The sequence below is a fragment of the Corythoichthys intestinalis genome, chromosome 3 (genome assembly GCF_030265065.1).
Source record: "Corythoichthys intestinalis isolate RoL2023-P3 chromosome 3, ASM3026506v1, whole genome shotgun sequence".
Taxonomy (NCBI): domain Eukaryota; kingdom Metazoa; phylum Chordata; class Actinopteri; order Syngnathiformes; family Syngnathidae; genus Corythoichthys; species Corythoichthys intestinalis.
In genome coordinates, this window is record NC_080397.1 from 67,008,168 (window position 1) to 67,026,658 (window position 18,491).

At 38.2% G+C, this 18,491-nt stretch overlaps 1 protein-coding gene across 2 annotated transcripts in view; it reads right to left on the minus strand.

The window, feature by feature from the left end:
* Positions 1 to 18,491, minus strand: part of LOC130913740 (apoptosis-inducing factor 3-like) — an 88,602-nt gene that overhangs the window by 38,544 nt on the left and 31,567 nt on the right. Inside the window, exons 2-4 of one of the 2 annotated variants that reach the window (XM_057832568.1) lie at positions 16,283 to 16,449; positions 661 to 874; positions 467 to 576 (exon numbers count right to left, since the gene is read on the minus strand). In XM_057832568.1, the coding sequence (XP_057688551.1) occupies positions 467 to 576; positions 661 to 874; positions 16,283 to 16,313 (355 nt within the window). In that variant the 5' untranslated portion in view covers positions 16,314 to 16,449. Of the gene's footprint in view, positions 1 to 466; positions 577 to 660; positions 875 to 16,282; positions 16,497 to 18,491 lie in introns of both variants that reach the window. The other variant, XM_057832567.1, reaches the window with a different exon arrangement.

Below are 18,491 nucleotides of genomic sequence, written 5' to 3' on the forward strand. Positions count from 1 at the left end.
CTTTGGTCTTGGCCATAGTGGAGTTTGGAGTGTGACTGTGGACAGTTGTCTTTTATACCGTTAATGAGTTAAAACAGGTGCCATTAATACAGGTAACGAGTGGAGCCTCGTTAGATCTCTTTGACAGTCAGAAATCTTGCTTGTTTGTAGGTGACCAAATACTTATTTTCCACTGTAATTTGGAAATAAATTCTTTAAAAATCAAACAATGTGATTTTGTTTTTTTTTTTCTCCACATTCTGTCTCTCATGGTTGAGGTCTACCCATGTTGACAATTACAGGCCCCTCTAATATTTTAAAGTAGGAGAACTTGCACAATTGGTAGTTGACTAAATACTTATTTGCCCCACTGTAAGTATTTTCGTCCAAAAGACTAAGACGGCAATTAAAAGGGCTGCCAAAAACAACACTGCATGAAGGTTATTTATACAAGGTGTTTTCTGTCCCTTTAAGATGGGTTCTTTACCTTTGACCAGTGGTGCGCCGTAGTGCGGACACTTGTGGCCCATTGCTGAGAACTCTCCATGTTCTTTAATTAGCAATGCTCTACCACTTCCCAAGTCAACCTCTCGCATCCTGTAAAAGAACAATCATACGCTGACTTCAGTTATATTTTCTTTGTTTGATTATGGCTTCAAACTTAAGATTTCCATTGCTCACTGTCCATTTTCCAGATCCTTGACATGACAGACAGAGGCTTCCACATAGTCGCGTGATTTGTGGTAAACATGGAGCAAGGTGGAGTCGTCGTCCGAGCTGTGTCCCAGAGCACCGTTGGGTCTGTAGTCTGCGAAAGGACTGGCCTTGCCATTAGGTGAAAGGCCATCCACTTCTTTTTCTTTTTCCAGGAGAGAGAGTTCCACTTTGACTTCAACTGAACAAAACAGGACAAGAATCTTTAGCAAAATCTGTCAAATAAGGCGGCAATAACTAATCAATTAAAATCGATTAATAAATTAGTTGGCAACACATTTGATAATCAATTTTTGCCGGCAGCTATGACCAGTCCTGTTTGGGTCCTTGTTTGTGTGTAATGTAAGGCTGTTTGCCCATGTCAGTGATTAGGGCGAGAGAGTGTTAAACGCTGCAATTGCTGCTGCTGTTGGGTTGCTAAATCATATTACAATTGAAGGGAAAAGGTACCGTCATCGCACACACCATATAATTGTTTGCATTAGTCTAACACATTCATCTAACTATTGTTTAAGCAGACTCCACTACATACCCTTTGACACAGTAAAGTGAATCACCTTATCCGGGCTAAATAGGGGGAGATGAGAAAAATGGTACAGTTTCTCGTAGGCACCGTCTAACTGTTTGCATTACTCTAACACACGCAATATAATTAATCAGGAAATAGTATCATTTTCATATTTATGGTAGGACTGCACTACTAATATAAAATAAATAGCACACCATAGTTTAATGAGAAAAAATAGAAGAGATACACAATGCCATCTTATCACAGAAGCCCAACGCATGCGTCACGAACAAGATTGACGCACCTACTCTTGCAATCAGCTCTCCCAGCAAACTCCAAGGACAAAGCGCTTTGTCCTAAAACAAGTAGGGACAGCCCGGACAACAAAGTTGATAGCGGGCGTTCCATCCGCGCACGAACCTAAGCCGCCCAAAACCGGCCACAGAGGGGAAGACCCAAAAACAACACCCAGACGCACCTTCGGACACACCTTCGACACGGCCCGCTTCACCAAGACTAGACACTGAGATAACACAGATTTTGCTGCTCGGAAACATGAAGCCTCATTTTGGATCCAGAATTGTCCCTCTGTCGTGTTTTTGCCTTGTTTTTGACCATTGTCGACGAATAAATTGTCATCCTGCTTTCAGCGAGTCTTTTTCAAACTTTTTGAACATCGAGTCAGTACAAAGGGTTAATGTCAGAGAGAACGCGCGAAGTTCTGCCTTCCCGGTTGGCGCGCGCGCGGGGGTAGCATTGGCCGAGCGGCACTTGTTTTGGCTGTCGCTGTTTCCATGCGTCTTGGCCGGGGGAGCGAATTTCAACACAATTTGTCGAGAGTTAGATTGATTATGTGCTGTTAGCAGTGTAATCTGATTACTTTCTTTCAGTAACGAGCAATCTAACTCGTTCATTTTTCCAAGCCAGTAATCTGATTAAAGTTAGTTTCCTCGCTGCCTGTGCGTTACTATTTTGTTGTTGCTTCATACTGTATGTAGAATGAAGACTACTGTAGTCATGTACGAAGAGCATTTGAATAGAAAATACTGCTCTTGAGTTTGGGAGTGACATCACATCTCACGTTTTCTCATCGGGAAAAAAACGGGTCACGTGTATTACCATGCTGTGTGCGTGCGTGCCGTCAGCCACGACGGTCAACAACATAGCATGGCTAGTTGGCTACCTATCCGGATGCTAACAGTAAAGGAGCCGGAGAGATACAACAAACAACAAACGGCTGCATTTGCTCACTGGAGATAGAGCAATTACTTCACATATCCGTCCAGTAAAGATGAAAAAAAAAAATCTCTGTGTGTTGCAAACTCCGCGCTGGCTCAGAAAGACTGTCGTACGCTAAAAACTCGACATGTAATCCAACAAGGAAGCACTTGGAATTACAGCACAATGCGAAAAAACTGGAAACAAAGCCGACAGGTAACGAGACAGCCAGCACTTCTACAGTTTGTAACCAGCCTTTATAATATGTGTAATTATGTACATTTTATACTTAGAGTTTGTAATCATAGGCAGAGTTTTACATTTGTGGGACTGGAGGAAAAGCACGTTGAAGACTGAAACAAAAGTCAAAAGTTAGGACACTGTCATTTTTGCATTTTATATATTTTCACTACTATTGTAAATTCTCACTGAAGACATCAAAACTATGAACGAACATGTGAAATGGCAAAAAAAAGTGAAATAACTGAAAACAGGTTTTGTATTCTATATTCTTCAAAGTATCCACCTTTGAGGTGTCTCCAAACGTTTGGCCAATACTGTGTGTGTATATATATCCGAAAATTACGATGTATACATATATATATATATATATATATATATATATATATATATATATATATATATATATATATATATATATATATATATATATATATATATACATATTAGGGCTGTCAAAATTATCGCGTTACCGCGCGGTAATTAATTTTTTAAATTAATCACGTTAAAATATTTGACGCAATTAACGCACATGTCCCGCTCAGACAGTATTCTGCCTTTTGGTAAGTGTTACAGCAAGGCTTTTTGTGCTGTCTAACAGCGAACTCTTGTGGTCGCTTTGCGACATGGTTTATTGTTTTCTTGCCAGTTCAATATGTCTGCACGACGTCTCGGGCTGACGCCTACGTCGTAATGTTGTGCTTATAAGATCCTTGAACAAGATTTGTCTGTAAGTATCGTTGTTGTAAATAATGTACATATTATGTACGTAAGCGTAATGTAAAATTTTTTGTATGAGACGCCTTTTGTTTATGTTTAGTGAACCTGTATAGCATGCTAAGCTAACGTTGTCGCTAATGCAATGCTTGTGTAATGTTTTTTGTAGTTTTACGACAGTCTAAAGAGGACAATGGTTTGAGGCCATTTTATTAATAAATCAGATGAAAAAGGAAGAAGTCTGATTATTAAGGCCTCGTTCACTAGCTGTCTAGCTTTGGAAAAAGTAGACGCTTCGGAGTGAGGACAGCATAGACAGATTTAAATGACAGTAGAGTGAAATGCCCACTACAGTCCTTATGTACCGTATGTTGAATGTATATATCCATCTTGTGTCTTATCTTTCCATTCCAACAATTTATTTTACAGAATATATATATAATTTACAGAAAAATATGGCATATTTTATAGATGGTTTGAATTGTGATTAATTGCGATTAATTACGATTCATTAATTTTTAAGCTGTAATTAACTCCATTAAAATTTTTAATCATTTGACAGCCCTAATATATATATATATATATATATATATATATATATATATATATATATATATATATATATATATATATATATATATATATAAAATATACCGTTGATACCTGTGGCTTACAGTGGTGTCATAAGACTGTCATAAGATCATCAAAATTATGACATGACACTATCATGGACATTACTGAATGCTTATGTCATTAAGTGTCATTTGGCAAATTATGTCACTAACTCAATTTCTGCCTATCTTGGATCTTTTGCATCCATTCATCATTTGCCGGATAACACTTAATGACATCTGTTATAAGCATTCATGAATGCTAAGGACAGAGACAAGTCATAATTATGATTGTGTAATGACAGTCTTATGGCACCACTGTCAAATAAAGTGTTAGCAAATACCATAACTAGCAATTGACGAAACAATTGGAACAGTAACTGAAGAAATATTTAGCACAGAACATGATTTTTTATTGTTATTTACATCTGTAGCGCTGCAATGCATGCTAAGAGGCATGTTGGATGACAACAGTCAACAGCAGGTGGCAGCAGAGGTTGGACTGTCTTCCCCAAGGGAGCAGTGATGGACAAATGAAGCTTTTTGATGCAATAAAGCTGTGCACTAATTGGTTCAAAGTTTAATGATGGTTCATTTGGTCTTATGACAGTCGGTCGTATGATGCCGCTGTCAAATAAGGTTGTACTGGTTAATATCTTTTGGTGTAAATATCCCATGATACAGTGAGGACAGCTGCGGCTTATAGTCCTATGCGACTTATCTATGAACACATGCCGTTTTCGTGCCAAATTTGGTGGGCTGCGGCTTACAGTCAGGTGCGCCTTATTGTGCGAAAATTAGGGTATATATATATATATATACAGTGCCTTGCAAAAGTATTCGGCCCCCTTGAATCTTGCAACCTTTCGCCACATTTCAGGCTTCAAACATAAAGATATGAAATTTAATTTTTTTGTCAAGAATCAACAACAAGTGGGACACAATCGTGAAGTGGAACAACATTTATTGGATAATTTAAACTTTTTTAACAAATAAAAAACTGAAAAGTGGGGCGTGCAATATTATTCGGCCCCTTTACTTTCAGTACAGCAAACTCACTCCAGAAGTTCAGTGAGGATCTCTGAATGATCCAATGTTGTCCTAAATGACCGATGATGATAAATAGAATCTACCTGTGCGTAATCAAGTCTCCGTATAAATGCACCTGCACTGTGATAGTCTCAGGGTTCTGTTTAAAGTGCAGAGAGCATTATGAAAACCAAGGAACACACCAGGCAGGTCCGAGATACTGTTGTGGAGAAGTTTAAAGCCGGATTTGGATACAAAAAGATTTCCCAAGCTTTAAACATCTCAAGGAGCACTGTGCAAGCCATCATATTGAAATGGAAGGAGCATCAGACCACTGCAAATCTACCAAGACCCGGCCGTCCTTCCAAACTTTCTTCTCAAACAAGGAGAAAACTAATCAGAGATGCAGCCAAGAGGCCAATGATCACTCTGGATGAACTGCAAAGATCTACAGCTGAGGTGGGAGAGTCTGTCCATAGGACAACAATCAGTCGTATGCTGCACAAATCTGGCCTTTATGGAAGAGTGGCAAGAAGAAAGCCATTTCTCAAAGATATCCATAAAAAGTGTCGTTTAAAGTTTGCCACAAGCCACCTGGGAGACACACCAAACATGTTGAAGAAGGTGCTCTGGTTAGATGAAACCAAAATTGAACTTTTTGGCCACAATGCAAAACGATATGTTTGGTGTAAAAGCAACACAGCTCATCACCCTGAACACACCATCCCCATTGTCAAACATGGTGGTGGCAGCATCATGGTGTGGGCCTGCTTTTCTTCAGCAGGGACAGGGAAGATGGATGCAGCCAAATACAGGAACATTCTGGAAGAAAACCTGTTGGTATCTGCACAAGACCTGAGACTGGGACGGAGATTTATCTTCCAACAGGACAATGATCCAAAACATAAAGCCAAATCTACAATGGAATGGTTCAAAAATAAACGTATCCAGGTGTTAGAATGGCCAAGTCAAAGTCCAGACCTGAATCCAGAGAATTGAGAATCTGTGGAAAGAGCTGAAGGCTGCTGTTCACAAACACTCTCCATCCAACCTCACTGAGCTCGAGCTGTTTTGCAAGGAAGAATGGGCAAGAATGTCAGTCTCTCGATGTGCAAAACTGATAGAAACATACCTCAAGCGACTTGCAGCTGTAGTTGGAGCAAAATGTGGCACTACAAAGTATTAACGCAAGGGGGCCGAATAATATTGCACGCCCCACTTTTGAGTTTTTTATTTGTTAAAAAAGTTTAAATTATCCAATAAATGTTGTTCCACTTCACGATTGTGTCCCACTTGTAGTTGATTCTTGACAAAAAATTAAAATGTTATATCTTTATGTTTGAAGCCTGAAATGTGGCGAAAGGTTGCAAGGTTCAAGAGGGCCGAATACTTTTGCAAGGCACTGTATATTGACACTGTTCGAGTTCAATCAACCGTTCAAGTTGTTGCTGGTAGCGTTTGAAAGCTTAGGTTTAAAGAAATTCTAAATGTCTATCTTGCCTCCTCTGGTGTAGTTTTGGCTAAGCAAAGCATAGCCTCCAAGGTGCTAGTCAGATGATCTGTTCGAAAAATGATTTTGACCCATTATGAAAACTTTACGTTGTCGGATTTTTGTTCATTTCATTCATTTTTGTTCTTTGTTTTATTGCTTTACAACTTTTATAGACAACATTTTAACGGCTAGGTCTTTATTTCAAAGGGGAAGTTCAGAATTTTTTACATTAGGCTTAATCTTGGCGTTAGCGGGGGTTTAATTAGTCATTAGAGTTGATTTAAACAAATTTCGTGCAGTTTGTCAGTTATTTATTAGTTTTAGGGCTCCGGAATGGCTAAGCTAGGGCGAGTCAATGGTGGTCGAGTTATTAAACCCCCGCTAACTCAAAGATTAAGCCTTATGTGAAAAACTCAATTACACATGATGACATTTTTCTGTTATTTTTATGTTGAGGCAGCAAAAGGAGAAAAATTGGTAAAAAGTAACTAATAAGTTACTTTTAAAGTAACTTAGTTACTTTGATAATAAAGTAATCAGTAAAGTAACTAGATTACTTTTTTGAGGTGTAATCAGTAATTAAATTAATTTTTTAAGTTATCCGTGACAACATTGGAGTAGAGAAACTGAAAAAAATGACATTTTGCGGCTCTCTTCGTCACGTTTTCCTCGTCCTGAATAATACCCCCTCAATGGGCTGCATACTAAATCAGATGAAATCGTGACTTCGCTGACGTCCTCCACCTGTTGGGGACGCTAGAGCCCTATAATGGTAGGCGTGGCTAACCGGCAGATTAAAAGACTAATTTCTCGTCATCTGTGCTTTGCTAAATTGTTGCATAAAGTCGAATCGTCTCAAAATATGATTCTAGTTCACATAATAATCCTATTTAAGACTTTTTTTCTTGTGTCGTACGCACTTGAAAGTCAAGTTATGTTTGAAATGTAATGCTTTCACAAAAAGCTCAATTTCTCCGTTTTTTCATCAGAAATTGGAAAATTGGTTAAAACTAAGCTATTTTCTAATGCTGATTTCTAAAGAATGGAAAAAGATATGAACTTCCTTTTTTTCTGCTGGAAGAAGACAGCCTAATCTTTCTTTTGGTGGGTTCCATTTGGATATAGCAATAGAACAGAATTTTCTGTGGGCCTTGCAAAATCAGTCAAAATCCAGTAAAACAGCCAGGAGCGAAGTGCCTTGCTCCGGTGAAAATGGCTGGAAGTGAATGAGTTAATCGTCCGATTAATTGATTATAAAAAATAAACATTAGTTGCAGCCCTACTGTCAAGTGTTGCTCATTGACACGCAAGTAGTTAACAGTGTATCGTACAATTTTTTTGTGTGTGTGTCTTTTCTCATTACAGGAGCAGCCTGTTTCTAAGAGGGGCTGTCCAAACGCAAATAAAGAACAAATGAAGACTGACAGGGTCCGCAAGTGGAACAAATGAAAGCATGAAAAAGGTGACTGGACTCATTTAGAGGGCAAACTTGCCTCGTTTCTTTGCTTTTCTTTTCGATAGCTGTCATGAGGAATTTCTTAATGATATTTTTGGAAAGAAGCTGTTTCCATTCATTATTATAAAAATTGTCACAAGTCATTTTAAATTGTTTGGCATTAACCCATTTCAACCCGCCGGTCACAATAGTGACCAGAAAACAATAATATTTTTTTAAATTATTTTTTTCTTTATTATTGATTACTGAAAGGGGGCAACCCGGTTTGGTAGTTTGCATGTCTGGGGAAAATTCGGGATAAAATGGGTTAAGATAATGATAATCACTATACTACATGATTTTTTTTTAAAACCGATAATTATGTTAGTTTGGAACTTTATAATTTTCACGTGGATGAATAAACATGTTTAAACATACATTTTGTGTACTGCCTTTTTTAATGCATAGGATTAGGGCTGCAGCTGTCGATTCTTTAGGTAATCGATTAATCTATTGATTAGTTAGTTCGAATAATCGAGTAATCGGATTACAAACATTTCATACCTTGCAGAATAGATTTTAGGATATGTAAAACAAATAAACAAGTGTGTATGCCTTCAATAACATTTACAGTGGGGCAAATAAGTATTTAGTCAACCACCAATTGTGCAAGTTCTCCTATTTGAAAAGATTAGAGAGGCTTGTAATTGTCAACATGGGTAAACCTCAACCAGAATGTGAAAAAAAAAATAGAAAATCACATTGTTTGATTTTTAAATAATTTCCAAATTATAGTGGAAAATAAGTATTTGGTCACCTACAAACAAGATTTCTGGCGGTCTAACTTTCTTTTAACGAGGTCTAACGAGGCTCCACTCATTACCTGTATTAATGGCACCTGTTTTAACTCATTAACGGTATAAAAGACACCTGTCCACAACCTCAGTCAGTCACACTCCAAACTCCACTATGGCCAAGACCAAAGAGCTGTCGAAGGACACCACAGACAAAATTGTAGACCTGCACCAGGCTGGGAAGACTGAATCTGCAAAAGGTAAAACGCTTGGTGTAAAGAAATCAACTGTGGGAGCAATTATTAGAAAATGGAAGACATACAAGACCACTGATAATCTCCCTCGATCTCGGGCTCCATGCAAGATCTCACCCCATGGCATCAAAATGATAAGAACGATAAGCAAAAATCCCAGAACCACACGGGGGATCTAGTGAATGACCTACAGAGAGCTGGGACCACAGTAACAAAGGCTACTATCAGTAACACAATGCGCCGCCAGGGACTCAAATCATGCACTGCCAGACGTGTCCCCCTGCTTAAACCAGTACACGTCCAGGCCCGTCTGCGGTTCGCTAGAGGGCATTTGGATGATCCAGAAGAGGACTGGGAGAATGTGTTATGGTCAGATGAAACCAAAATAGAACTTTTTGGTAGAAACACAGGTTCTCGTGTTTGGAGGAGAAAGATTACTGAATTGCATCCGAAGAACACCATACCTACTGTGAAGCATGAGGGTGGAAATATTATGCTTTGGGGCTGTTATTCTGCCAAAGGACCAGGACGACTGATCTGTGTAAAGGAAAGAATGAATGGGGCCATGTATCGAGAGATTTTGAATGAAAATCTCCTTCCATCAGCAAGGGAATTGAAGATGAGACGTGGCTGGGTCTTTCAGCATGACAATGATCCCAAACACACAGCCAGGGCAACAAAGGAGTGGCTTCGTAAGAAGCATTTCAAGGTCCTGGGGTGGCCTAGGCAGTCTCCATATCCAAACCCCATAAAAAAATCTGTGGAGGGACTTGAAAGTACGTGTTGCCCAACGACAGGCCCAAAATATCACTGCTCTAGAGGAGATCTCCATGGAGGAATGGGCCAAAATACCAGAAACAGTGTGTGAAAAGCTTGTGAAGAGTTACAGAAAACGTTTGGCCTCAGTTATTGCCAACAAAGGGTACATAACAAAGTATTGAGATGAACTTTTGGTATTGACCAAATACTTATTTTCCACCATGATTTGCAAATAAATTCTTTAAAAATCAAATAATGTGATTTTCAGTTTTTTTTTTCCCCACATTCTGTCTCTCATGGTTGAGGTTTACCCATGTTAACAATTACAGGCCTCTCTAATATTTTCAAGTGGGAGAACTCGCACAATTAGTGGTTGACTAAATACTTATTTGCCCCACTGTACAGGTTTTCACATTTTCTAGAGGATAGCGTGAAAACAATGACACAAGGGGGAAAATTAGTAAGTGAACCCTCTGCCTAAGAAGACTTAAAGAGTTATTGAAACTTATTTTTACCAAACAATTTAAGTCAGGCGTGAGCCCAATCACTGATGAGTGGTCTAAAGCTGCCCTGCCCACTATAAAACACACACCTGGTATGAATTGTTTTGATAAGAAGCATTGTCTGATGTGCATCATGGCTCGGTCAAAAGAGCTGTCTGAAGACCTGCGATCAAGGATTGTTGATTTGTTTAAAGCTTGGAAAGGATACAAAACCATCTCTAAAAGTCTGGATGTTCATCAATCAACAGTCAGAGAAGTTGTCAGCAAATGGAGAGAGTTTGGCATTGTTGCTTTTCTCCCAAGAAGTGGCCCTCCACCAAAGATGATGCCAACGGTTCAGCGCAGAATACTCAGAGAGGTAAAAAAAAGAACCCGAGCGTGTCTGGTAAAGACTTATAGAAATCACTGGCACAGTCCAATATCTCTCAGCACACATCAACTATATATAAAACTAAGGCCAAGAATGGTGTTCATGGTAGGACTCCACGGAGGCACTGCTGTCTAAAACAAACATTGTTGCTCGTTTAATGTTAGCAAAAAGGCACTTGGACACTCCACAGAAGTTTTGGCAAAATATTTTGTGGACTGATGAAACCAAATGTGAATTGTTTGGGAGTAACACAAAACGCCATGTGTGGAGGAAAAACAGGACAGCTCACCAACATCAACACCTCATCCCCACCGTGAAGCATGGCGGAGGGAGCATCATGATTTGGGGCTGTTTTGCTGCCTCAGGGCCTGGACAACTTGCAATCATTAATGACAGAATGAATTTATCAGGATGTTTTGCAGGAAAACCTGAGGCCGTCTGTCAGACAGCTGAAACTAAAAAAGACGATGGATGCAGCAACGAGACAATGATCCAAAACGCAGAATAAATCAACTTCAGAATGGTTTCAAAAGAACAAAATACACGTTCTGGAGTGGCCAAGTCAAAGTCCAGACTTGAACCCCATTGAGATGCGGTGGCATGACCTAAAGATAGCGATTCATGCCAGCCATCCCAGGAATTTGACTGAACTACAGCAGTTTTGTCGAGAAAAATGGGCCAAAATTAGTCCTGATCGATGTGCTAGACTGATCCGCAGCTACAGGAAGTGTCTGGTTTAAGTTATTGCTGCCAAAGGGGAGGCCACAAAATATTAAATGTGAGGATTCACTTACCTTTTTTTCCTCCTTCTGTCATTGTTTGCATGCTATCCTCCTTAAAATATGAAAACTCGGGGTGTCAAACGATTTAAATTTTTTAATCGAGTTAATTACAGCTTAAAATTAATTAATCGCAATTCAAACCATCTAAAAAATATGCCATATTTTTCTGTAAATTAATGTTGGAAAGGAAAGATAAGACACAAGATGGATATTTACATTCAACATACGGTACATAAGTACTGTATTTGTTTATTATAACAATAAATCAACAAGATGGCATTACCATTATTAACATTCTGTTAAAGCGATCCATGGATAGAAAGACTTGTAGTTCTTAAAAGATAAATGTTAGAACAAGTTATATAAATTTTATATTAAAATCCCTCTTAATGTTTTCATTTTACTAAAATTTGTAAAATTTTCAATCAAAAAATAAACTAGTAGCCCGCCATTGTTGATGTCAATAATTACTTACACAATGTTCATGGGTGCTTAAGCCCATAAAATCAGTCGCACTCAAGCGCCAGCAGAGGGCAACAAAACTCCGAAAAACACAAGTACACATTTCACTGTGCTGTCATTTTAATCTGTTTGAGCGGGGGCATTTGTGCGTTAATTGCGTCAAATAATTTAACTACCGTATTTTTCGGACTATAAGTCGCACCTGAGTATAAGTCGCACCAGCCATAAAATGCCCAACAAAGAGGAAAAAAACATATATAAGTCGCACTGGAGTATAAGTCGCATTTTTGGGGGAAATTTACTTGATAAAATCCAACACATAGAGCAGATGTGTCATCTTGAAAGGCAATTTAAAATAAAAATACAATCGAGAACAACATTGAAATAAATAAACAGTATGATAATGTTACATGATACATGAACAACAAAATGCGAACGTGGCCGGTATGCCAATGTAACATAGCTATTAAGAGTTATTCACATAACTATAGCATAAAGAACATGCTAACAAGTTTACCAAACCATCAGTGTCACTCCAAAACATCAAAGAAACATGTGAAATGATCTAATAATGTGTCAATAATTTCACACATAAGTCGCTCCTGAGTATAAGTCGCACCCCCAGTAAAATTATGAAAAAAACTGCGACTTATAGTCCGAAAAATACGGTAAATTAATTTTAAAAATTAATTACCGCCCGTTAACACGATAATTTTGACAGCCCTGAAAACCTATAAATGTTTGGATGGTTTTAGTGAAAGCAGTTTTTTTTTCGTCGGTGTGATTTTGAAAAAGATCAGATCACATTTGATTGTAATTTTATGCTGAAATGTGAGAAATTCCAAAAGGTTCAGATATTTTAATGCCACTGTACATTTTCAATTTACCTGCTTAACAGGTTTTTAATTCCATCTAATGTGCAACAACTTAGGTTCACTGAGCATGAAAGTTATGATTTTTTGTTTGTTTGTTTGTTTGTTTGTTTGAGCAGCGAAAGGCTGTATCTGTTCAGCTGGGGGCAAAAAATGTGCTGACTCTCCACATTTTACAAAGTAATCTGCCTGGAATTTTCACCTGCTGAGTAAGTCTTAATTAAAAGTAATGGAAAATCGTAACATTGTGTGCAATTGGTCTTGACACTATTGCATGTACCTGCCTTAAAAAGACATCAGCACTGACATACAGTTATAAAAAGTACTTAACACTCAGTACTTAATGTATATTCTACTTGCTTCTTGTTTATTCCTGCACTGTTTTGTTAATACCAATTAGTTTTTACCACTCAACTTTACCTCCTACGTAATGTTAAATGCAAAAGCTTAAACTGTGCTGCATTGATGCATGCTCATCTCCAAAGCAGGCCAGAAATACAAGCACTCACACAGCTAAACACACACACAATGTCACATTTTCATATTCATGTATATGTAATCCTCTTGAGCAAGATGCCACAATCGTATTAACATTCCTCCTCCGTAAAACACTATACTGCAAGCAGAGTGGGTTGGACATAAAAGGGTTCCCATAACCCCATGTGGAAGCGAATTGGTATCCTTAAAAATAATGCAAAATGGAAAGAATGCCAAACTCTGACTTATTTTATGAGGCAAATATTTAGCCAGTTGAAAAGTTGACTTCAACTGAACAAAACAGACCAAGACTTGCAAATACTTGCAAATAGGGTTGTTCCGATTATGTTTTTTTTGCTCCCGATCGTTTTAGTTTGAGTATCTGTCGAATCCGAGATTTCCCGATCCGATTGCTTTTTTTTTTGTTCTCGATGCAATTCCAATCATTCCCGATAATTTTTCCCGATCAGATACATTTTGGCAATGCATTAAGAAAAAAATGAATAAAACTCGGATGAATATACACATTCAACATACAGTACATAAGTACTGTATTTTTTTATTATGACAATAAATCCTCAAGATGGCATTTACATTATTAACATTCTTTCTGTGAGAGGGATCCACGGATAGAAAGACTTTTAATTTTTAAAGGATAAATGTGACTTGGATATTGTGACTAAATACTGCCATCTAGTGTATTTGTTGAGCTTTCAGTAAATGATACTGTAGCCATGCCCAAATGCATGATGGGAAGTGCAACCCATGACTGTACGTAGTGCTACCAATTGATATACAGTTGTGGTCAAAAGTTTACATACACTTGTGAAGAACATAATGTCATGGCTCTCTTGAGTTTTCAGTTATTTCTACAACTCTGATTTTTCTCCGATAGGGTGATTGGAATGGATACTTCTTTGTCACAAAAAACATTCATGAAGTTTGGTTCTTTTATGACTTTATTATGGGTTAACAGAAAAAGTGATTAAATCTGTTGGGTCAAAAATATACATACATGGATCTGAAAAAGCGAATCATTGGCTTGAACAAGTCAAGAAAATCACTTGGAGCCATTTCAAAGCAGCTGCAGGTCCCAAAAGCAACAGTGCAAACAATTGTTTGTAAGTATAAAGTGCATGGCACTGTTTTGTCACTGCCTCGATCAGGAAGAAAACGCAAGCTATCACCTGCTGCTGAGAGAAAATTGGTCAGGAGGGTGAAGATTCAACCGAGAATCACCAAAAAGCAGATCTGCCAAGAATTAGAAGCTGCTGGAACACAGGTGTCAGTGTCCACAGTCAAGCGTGTTTTGCATCTCCATGGACTGAGAGGCTGTCGAGAAGGAAGCCCTTGCTCCAAAAGCGGCACCTTAAGGCTCAACTAAAGTTTGCTGCTGATCACATGGACAAAGATAGGACCTTCTGGAGGAAAGTTCTTTGGTCAGACGAAACAAAAATCGAGCTGTTTGGCCACAATGCCCAGAAATATGTTTGGAGGAGGAAAGGTGAGGCCTTTAACCCCAAGTACACCATGCCTACCGTCAAGCACGATGGTGGTAGTATTATGCTGTGGGGCTGTTTCGCTGCCAATGGAACTGGTGCTTTACAGAGAGTAAATGGGATAATGAAGAAGGAGGATTACCTTCAAATTCTTCAAAATAATCTAAAGTCATCAGCCCGAAGATTGGGTCTTGGGCGCAGTTGGGTGTTCCAACAGGACAATGACCCCAAACAAACATCAAAAGTGGTAATGGAATGGCTAAATCAGGCTAGAACTAAGGTTTTCGAATGGCCTTCCCAAAGTCCTGACTTAAACCCCATTGAGAACTTGTGGACAATGCTGAAGAAACAAGTCTATGTCAGAAAGCCATCAAATTTAACTGAACTGCACGAGGAGTGGTCAAAGATTCAACCAGAAGCTTGTGGATGGCTACCAAAAGCGCCTAATTGAAATGAAAATGGCCAAGGGACATGTTACCAAATATTAGCACTGCTGTATGTATATTTTTGACTCAGCAGATTTGATCACTTTTTTCTGTTCACCCATAATAAAGTCATAAAAGAACCAAACTTCATGAATGCTTTTTGTGACAAAGAAGTATCACTCTATCAGAGAAAAATCAGAGTTGTAGAAATAACTGGAAACTCAAGAGAGCCATGACATTATGTTCTTCACAAGTGTATGTAAACTTTTGACCACAACTGTATATTAAAAAAAGGCAGGTCCGATATTTTTTTGCCAATTCCGATACTTTGAAAATGACGTGATCGGACCCGATCGATCGGGACATCTTTAGTACTAATGAAGAAACAGGGGCAATTTTAACAACTTTAACAGTTGATTCACAACATTAAATGACTTCCAAACATAGCAAAGGTTACTTTTTTTTCAAATGAAAAAAAAAGAAAAGAAAGGTAACACCAGTTACTTTGCCAAGTAACTAATTACTCTTACATTCAGGTAACTGAGTTACTAACTTAATTATTTTTTTGGGAGAAGTAATTTTTCACTGTAATTAATTACCCATGTACCGTATGTTGAATGTATATATCCGTCTTGTGTCTTATCTTTCCGTTCCAACAATAATTTACAAAAAAATATGACATATTTTATAGATGGTTTGAATTGCGATCAATTACGATTAATTAATTTTTAAGCTGTAATTAACTCGATTAAAAATTTTAATCGTTTGACAGCCCTAATAATTACACAATGTTCATGGGTGCTTAAGCCCATAAAATCAGTCGCACCCAAGCGCCAGCAGAAGGCGACAAAACTCCAAAAAACACAAGTAACAAGTTGGCATTGCACTGTGCTGTCATTTTAATCTGTTTGAGCGGGGCATGTGCGTTCATTGCGTCAAATATTTTAAGGTGATTAATTTTAAAAAATTAATCACCGCCCGTTAACGCGATAATTTTGACAGCCCTAGTTGTTACATATTAATGCAAAAGGATATTTTAACATTATACTGTTCAACATTTGAATTGTTTTATTCAATATTTGAAGGGCCACTGAATATAGTTTTGCATTTATTGGTCTGAAAAAACAAAGATTCATCGTCACCTGGTTTGGGTTTGGAGAAACATCCTCCCATGGTGGGCTCGCAAATGACTGGCACTGAGGGAGAGGGAGGGAAGGGGAGAGAGATGAGGGGAGGCGAGTTTGGGTCAGGTCCTCAGCCCTCTGGATGTTCGGTTGCAGCGATGTCGAAAAAGTGGAGGTATAAGAACCTGCCGGTCCACAATGTACATTGTACACATTAATCTTTCCACATAATCTGCATGGACACAAGAGAGAATCATGTCAACAACATGCACAGCTGAACATGTCTTTTCTAGGGCTGTCAAACGATTCAAATTTTTAATCGAGTTAACTACTGCTTAAAAATGTATTAATTGTAATTAATCGCAATTCAAACCATCTATAAAATATGCCATATTTTTCTGTAAATTATTGTTGGAATGGAAAGATAAGACACAAGATGGATGCATACATTCAACATACGGTACATAAGTACTGTATTTGTTTATTAAGACAATAAATCAACAAGATGGCATTAACATTATTAACATTCTCTTAAAGCAATCCATGGATAAAAAGACTTGTCGTTCTTAAAAGATAAATGTTAGTACAAGTTATAGAAATGTTATATTAAAACCCCACTTAATGTTTTCGTTTTATTAAAATTTGTAAAATTTTCAATCAAAAAATAAACTAGTAGCTCGCTATTGTTGATGTCTATAATTACACCATGCTCACTCATTGTGTTGAATCGCATAAAATCTTTTGAACCCAAGCGCCAGCAGAGGGCGCCAAACACCAAAAAACAAGTAACAAGCGGACATTACACTGCTGTCATTTTAATCTGTTTGAGAGGGGCATGTGCGTTAATTGTAGTGCTGCAACGATTAATCGATTAACTCGAGTTTTCGCTTAGAAAAAATTATTCGGATTAAATTTGTTGCCTCGAGTATTCGTTTAACTAAAGTGGTGTTGTAATGTTTTATTTTGAAAGTGTTAACAGTTAGTTTATTGATTAGGGTGGATACATTGTCCTCTGGTCAGCCTCATTTCACATGGCTGAATCCAACTGCTCCCTGTTAAGACCAACGTAAGCTGTTTTTCTTTGGGCTAATGTTTTTTTAATGCATTCGTTTTTTGTGGGGAATATGAATGAACCAGTTGTTAGGAGCATTGGGGAAAAAAACATTTTAGCATTTAAGCTAGCGCAATTTTGCCATGTAAGTTAGCCAATTGTTCTTTTGTTGTACATAGATCCTCGTTTATTTATTTTTAATACCGTTTGAGGCTCAGCTCAGGTATTTTAATTTTTCATGTTCCTTTTCCGATTACTCGATTATTCGAACTAACTAGTTCATCGATTAATCGACTACTAAAATAATTGATAGCTGCAGCCCTAGTTAATTGCGTCAAATATTTTAACGTGATTAATTCAAAAAATTAATTACTGCCCGTTAACGGGATAATTTTGACAGCCTTAGTCTTTTCATGACATAAATGCAATAAAAGAAATCTTTTACATCTGTTATTTGAAATAGACCATTACAAACCCAACTAGGCCTGCAAGCACGACTGAACGGACCCTTGCAGTTTGGTGGCAGCTCGTCCCCCGCTCATCATCTCATGAGAAATTAACATGTGCTCGAAACTCGCCTTTTTTTTAGTGTGTGGGTGTGTGGAACCTCTTTTGTGTTGTGGGTATGGCTGACAGAGATGCTCTTGTATATCCCGGGTTGAGAAATACATTCACACACCTAGGTGAAAAAACCCCTATTGAAGAGGGCCCTACAAAAAAGGAGGCACTATTGGGCTGTGCAGTCACGCGCTTATTCAAAATGAATCTTCTAATTGGACCAATTCGACCAAGAGTGCCAAATTTCACAGCCCTATAAGCTGCCTAAATCCCTGAAGAAATCTCCTTCCTTTTAATAGCGAAAAAAGGGTTGTCATGGCAACAGACAGAGACATGTGGACATGAGCCTTAAAGTGCATGTGACACGAAAAAGCATGTTTATTTCATAATACACGCGGTATTTTATGCTCCTGAATTATATGGACCGCTTGGATGTGTGTGGAAGCGATCGCTATATTTATTTCGTTTTTTGAATCCCGCGCCATGAAAATGAGTGACATCCGGCTTCGGTCTTGTATTGAGGAGGAGGGCGCTGTGACGTGTACGGGAGAAGGAGTCCTCTTCACTATACAGCCGTACTGTTGTGTATGAGGACTAAGGATTCAGCTGATTTTTCGG